Here is a 6,207-nt window from a genome sequence, read left to right as displayed (position 1 = left end):
GCGTTTTATAATTTGTCGATTCAAAACAAATTTGTGATTTTATTTGGAAAATTCGTTTCTTTTCCCAAATGAACGAACCCTTGCCAGAAATTAAGAGCAAAAGGTGGGGGAAAAAGTGAGAAATGGGAAAAGTAAATACAAAGAAAAAGGAAAATATATTTATCAACCAACTGATTTCCGCCACGTGTCAAGACGTACGATCCAATTCCAAGTTGGTATATGCCGGGAAGATCTGTGGAAGATATCGCCTATTTACAATGGTAGGTGCGCTTGCAAAGCTTCAGAATCACGCGCCCTTGGACTCCACTCGCTTATAATAATACGGAAAAGTACCAGATTTACTTAAACGATAAGAGAGTAAGAGGTACTCTGTACACGAGCGATGATTCTTTTAGATTTCCCAACCTAAATCCAGTTGGGACAATTTCACGTTAAAAAAGGACAGGTCAGTCGGGGATTTATCGAACCCTTTTCGGACATTCCCATAAATCCTACGTGCCAGTCACCTTTCATTTTCATTACACTAACATTTACCGGCTTATCCCGTTTCACCAAATTTTCAACCGGTTGGTCACCAATCACCAACTCCATATATATAGACCTCGTCTACTTCAGAGTCTTCTTCTTTCATTTATTCAACTCTTTTGGTCTTTCATTTATCCACTAAAACAATTTCCTCCCAAGAATTCTCTGAGGTTTGTTCTAAACTTTTTTTTCTTGTTTTTTCATTTTTATGTTGTTTTTTTCTTTTAGATTTCCCATGTTCCTATGGATACATTAAAAGACTTATTTTTTCATTTATCTTTGAAAGTGTAGACTTTTTGCTTAAAATGTGCATTTCTGTATTTTTGTATGATGCATTGTATAATAAAGATTTTTATGAGTTACTGATAATGTGGCGCCTGAGTTTGTGCTTGATTGACTTAATATTTTGTTATTTAGGACCCATTTGGCAGGATTTCTTCTCTTCCTTCGGTTTCTTTGTACAATAGCTTACTTCACCTTCCTCTCGGTTTGCCCGATAAAGAACTTCTAGAAAATTACCCAAATAGGTTCAAAATCACTGAAGCAATGCAATATTTTACCCTTCACCAGGCTGCAAAGTTGGTTTAAGAAACCAATTTTTCATAGTTTGCAGTTTATAATACATAGAATTTTCTGGGGATGTTAGCCACTTTATTTTCAATATTTGTGTTTCTTTTAGTTGCAAATTAATTTTCTTTCTCTCCAATAAATATTGTTCTGACCTTGTTATCTAATCTATTCAGCCACTTGTTAATTATGTAATTGAATTATTGAGATTTGAGAAACAAAGTCTTGATGATGCATCCTAATGATGTGGATTTCTTGCCTCTGGAAAGCATTTATTTCTTCAAATAAGTTGACAATTTTTATGGGTTGACTTTTTAATGTGCATTTTGTTAGTTGTTTTTCTGATGTACTGTTGCTTCATGCTTGGAACTGTAAAATCAGTTGGAATAATTGTGGGTTGACTAAGAGATGTGACATTCTGGTTTCCTTATGACTTGAAATTAAAATTTGCTTTCACCATTTGCAGATCTTTCGTTTGGAAAATTATATTGGGAATTTGTGAAAGAATTCGAGGATGTCTCCTACCGTGGATGCTCATCAAAATGGAACATTAAAACATCACGACTCCGGTTCATCATTGTTTGAAATTGAAGACACTGATTTGTCTAGATTACTGGACAAACCTAGACCTCTTAATATAGAAAGGAAGAGATCATTTGATGAGAGATCCTTCAGTGAACTGTCAATTTCATCCCCACCCCGCCAGTTTTATAGAAATAGTGAGAACTCATCGCGTGTTTTTGACAATTTTGGAAGTTTTTATTCTTCAAGCAGGTCTAGTGTTGGTACTCCTAGATCATTTACTTGTGTGGAGTCACATCCTATATTTGCCGAAGCTTGGGTGTCTTTGCAGCGGTCAATAGTTCATTTTCGTGGGCAACCAGTGGGGACTATTGCTGCATTGGATCATTCTGCTGAAGAACTTAATTATGACCAGGTGAAATTTACTCCATTTAGTACTTGTCATCAGTGAAAATAATTTACTTAGTCTATGTTTGGCTTGTGTTTATAAACGCTCAAGTCACTTTTTATCGATGGACCCACGAGTACAATCCTGTTATATAATTTTAATAGTTTATAAACACTTCCTAAACATGCTTTCACAAATATAAGCGCAGCCTAAATTGACAACTCTTATACACAAGTAACTCTACAACATAAAAATTGACTAAAAATTGGTGGCAGATTGCTTTACTGTCAATTGGTAGATCTAAACGATAAGTTATTTGACTGTACTCTTAATGTGTTATCTTTATCAAAGCTCAAAGATTCAATTATTCTTTAGATTGCTTCGTGTTCTCATGAAACCCCATTCTTACATAATCGTAAACATGGAAGTTTTTGTTTATACGAAGGTGTCTGAATTCTGTAATGTATTTTTCGACAAAAAGAATGAATTGAAAATCTTTTTCTATGCTACACTTTAAAGAATTCTGAGAATGCTTACTTTATTTATAGAGCTAGTAAAAAATGGTTAGCTCTTGGCATCTGTCCAGTGAGTATTATTACTCAATTGCTTACGAAGTTGTGGACTGAACCTGTTCAAGTTCGGAAAACAAAAGGCTAAACATTTCAGTGTCTGGCAGGTCTTTGTCAGAGATTTTGTCCCTAGTGCTCTGGCTTTCTTGATGAACGGTGAGCCCGAAATTGTGAAGAATTTTCTACTCAAAACCCTGCGGCTCCAATCATGGGAGAAAAAGGTAGACCAATTCACTTTAGGGTCAGGGGTGATGCCGGCAAGCTTTAAAGTGCTTCATGACCCCGTTAAGAACTACGAAACTATAATTGCAGATTTTGGGGAATGTGCTATTGGTCGAGTGGCTCCTATTGATTCGGGTTTTTGGTGGATTATTTTGTTGCGTGCGTATACTAAGTCTACCGGGGACACCTCTTTGGCTGAATTGCCTGAATGCCAAAGGGGCATTAGACTTATCTTGACTTTATGTCTGTCAGAAGGCTTCGATACATTCCCAACCTTGTTGTGCGCTGATGGATGTTGCATGATTGATCGGAGAATGGTGAGCTTCATGCAATCTCTCGTCTTTTCCTGATAAACTTCGTTCAATCTTTATTTTTCGTGCTGTTTAATCTACCAAATCTGTGTTTACTAGGATTTTGGTGGAACAATTATGTTTTACATATTTTAATTTGTTCTTTATCTAGGGTGTTTATGGGTATCCAATTGAGATACAAGCACTGTTCTTTATGGCCTTGAGATGTGCTTTAAATCTACTTAAGAATGATGACGAGGGCAAGGAGTGTGCGGATAGAATTTCTAAACGCCTACATGCTCTAAGCTATCACATGCGAAGTTACTTTTGGCTCGACATTAAACAACTTAATGATATATATCGTTACAAGACAGAGGAGTACTCACATACTGCAGTGAACAAATTCAACGTAATGCCTGATTCCCTCCCTGATTGGGTATTTGATTTTATGCCAACACGTGGTGGTTATTTTATCGGTAATGTAAGTCCTGCAAAGATGGATTTCCGTTGGTTTTGCTTGGGTAATTGCATTGCAATTTTATCATCTTTGGCAACTCCCGAGCAAGCTTCAGCCATAATGGATCTTATTGAATTGCGTTGGGATGAGCTCGTTGGAGAAATGCCACTCAAGATTTGTTATCCAGCCATGGAAAGTCATGAATGGAGAATAGTAACAGGCTGTGATCCGAAGAATACAGGCTGGAGTTACCACAACGGTGGTTCATGGCCAGGTGAGCAACTGCCTAACAATTTTAGCTCAGTCTCTTTTGTCGAGTGCCAAAGTATGGTGTACTGAAGTTGCAAGTGATCTCTCATTATTTTTAATTGTTCAATACATTCTGGCTGTAGCGTGTGTTTTTAGCGATCAATTTTGGATTGAAGTTGTTTATTTTGAGAGTAAGGTATGAGTTACTCTTAAAATAAATAACGTGTTTTTTACAAGCAAGAAAAACGTAACAGTTCTACTGCTACACGTGTTCGTAATCAAAATGTTAGTTCAAAGTAATTTCATTTCTTTGAAGCTTAGTCGAACAATATATTTGAGGATCTTAGCTGTTGCTTCTTGATTGTGTTTTTGTAGTCCTTTTATGGCTCCTGACTGCAGCCTGCATCAAGTCCGGACGACCCCAATTAGCGAGACGTGCCACTGAACTTGCCGAAGTGCGTTTGTTGAAAGATCATTGGCCAGAATACTATGATGGAAAGCACGGACGATACATCGGTAAGCAGGCACGTAAGAACCAGACATGGTCCATTGCTGGTTATTTGGTGGCTAAGATGATGCTTGAAGATCCCTCTCATTTGGGCATGATATCACTTGAGGAAGACAAACAGATGAAGCCCCAAATGAAAAGATCTGCCTCTTGGATGTGTTGACAGCATACTATACTTTTGTGAAAACCTCAAACTTAAAGTTTGTTGGCATACTATGTTTTCTCCTTTGTCTAAAAATGTATTTTTATTATGGGTTTTAGCTACCCTTTGGTTGTTTTGAGAAAATATTGCAGATCAATACACTTTCCACGCTGAGGGAAATTTACTCATTTACTCGTGTGTCTGTTATAGAATATCAGATTTTGATAAGTAGCTCATTTTAGTCGTGATCAGATTTGAATTGACGATATATTTATAAATAGACGTAAGTTAGTCAGTCCTATTTAAGTTCGAAGACTCATCTTACCAAACTTTCGTGTCAAAAGCACGAGTGTTGATAAAGTTTGGTTACGTCTTATAATGATGCGCCAATAGGCAATAGTTGGCACAAAACTAATTTTGATTTGATTGCTTTCTATAAAATGGCTATCAGTCTCCTTTCGGATGCAGCCGAGACAATTTTACCTTTTTCATTTTGTTGTAGAAATGGAAATTGTACATCGGATGATTGATGTCTATTAAATGAAATTGATTTGATGCTTAACAAACTAAATAATTACAAGTAAATGTTCAGCTAAGCATTTAATATGAATAATTATATGAAAATACATTCCATACAACTCGATTATTGAGAGAAAGTACAGCTGGCAGTGGGTTAAAGAAAAGTGTGCTGGGCCCGGATACCATCATCTTGCTACATTAGAGACTCGCATCAAGCAAAGCAAGGTTACCCTTACTCCAAAAAAATACTTTGCTGTGCTATCCAGTTGAAAAGCCTAGGGTTGGCAACGAGGTGGGATGGGGCTGGCTGGTACGGTTGTCCTATTTGCGTATTCGTTTAATTTTTTATTTTATTTTATTTTATTTTTGGATAAATCATTTTATTGTCTTCATTTATTCAAGTGAGACAATAATATAGTAATTAAAATTTTTAATTAATTAATTAATTTTTAAAAGATAAATTATTCAAATATATTTGATAAACTAAGGTTTTTATTGTTTATCATATTTCCAAGATAATCTTAGTTTCCATATTCTATTAAAATTAATAAAATTCCGTGGAGTTTTTTCATTTAAATTATTGAATTCTTTATAAAAATAAATAAATAAATTAAATGGGGCGAGGCCCATGTTACCCATACCCACCTCGGGGTGGAATTCCTCGCCTCGTACCCGATTCGATTACCTGATTAAGAGGTTAATCACTGGCCAATTCAGGATGGGACCCACAGGTATCGAGTTTGACATGTATTTTTGTCATTTCTAAATCAGTCACAGAAGTCTTCATATGTAAATGGAAAATGATGAAAGTATTAAGTTTTGTTTTTACTTCTCATATAAGAACTTTTTGAAAAAGATATCTTAGTCCGATTTTCTCTGAAAATTTTACTAATTAGACAAAGTATTTCTATAAAATTATCTAAACACGTTCAAAAATAATTTCTTAACACGTTTGTTCACACTGTTTTTTCTAAATTAATATCAATCTTACTTTACCAAGAAGAATGTAGTTCATCTAAATGCATTTGGCTCAATTATGATGACAAATGGTGCATCCAACTAGACTCATTAATCTATTGTTGAACTTTAGGAAGATAAATGAAAACTTTAAAAGGTACGAAGATGCTTCAAGAAGTAGACCCTTTTATTATACTGCCTAGGGTACCCCCAGCCCCCCCTACACATGCAAAGAAAAGAGGAATAGGAAAAAGAGAAGTTTACAAATCTTTTACTCTATAAATACAACGAG

At 35.6% G+C, this 6,207-nt stretch overlaps 1 protein-coding gene across 1 annotated transcript; it reads left to right on the top strand.

Annotated features, from left to right (window-relative positions):
- Window positions 1-617: 617 nt before the first annotated feature.
- LOC111408870 (probable alkaline/neutral invertase B) lies at window positions 618-4,670 on the top strand. The gene is made up of 5 exons (XM_023038686.1): window positions 618-695; window positions 1,559-2,029; window positions 2,679-3,110; window positions 3,256-3,814; window positions 4,165-4,670. Exons 2-5 carry the CDS (start codon window positions 1,607-1,609, stop codon window positions 4,458-4,460), a joined length of 1,710 nt encoding a protein of 569 aa, XP_022894454.1. The 5' UTR covers window positions 618-695; window positions 1,559-1,606; the 3' UTR covers window positions 4,461-4,670.
- The last annotated feature ends 1,537 nt before the right edge of the window (window positions 4,671-6,207 follow it).

This window comes from Olea europaea, chromosome 14 (genome assembly GCF_002742605.1).
Source record: "Olea europaea var. sylvestris chromosome 14, O_europaea_v1, whole genome shotgun sequence".
Taxonomy (NCBI): domain Eukaryota; kingdom Viridiplantae; phylum Streptophyta; class Magnoliopsida; order Lamiales; family Oleaceae; genus Olea; species Olea europaea.
The sequence above is the reverse complement of the archived record's forward strand: the minus strand, read 5'-3'. Positions and strand labels throughout refer to the sequence as shown.

What these genes read in the sequence shown, in the direction of transcription:
- LOC111408870 (XM_023038686.1), top strand. Translation starts at nt 1,607, where the DNA reads ATGTCTCCTACCGTGGATGCTCATCAAAATGGAACATTAAAACATCAC. An exon ending in AAGAACTTAATTATGACCAG is followed by an intron (nt 2,030 to 2,678) that starts GTGAAATTTACT and finishes AGTGTCTGGCAG; the next exon opens with GTCTTTGTCAGAGATTTTGT. An exon ending in GCATGATTGATCGGAGAATG is followed by an intron (nt 3,111 to 3,255) that starts GTGAGCTTCATG and finishes TTCTTTATCTAG; the next exon opens with GGTGTTTATGGGTATCCAAT.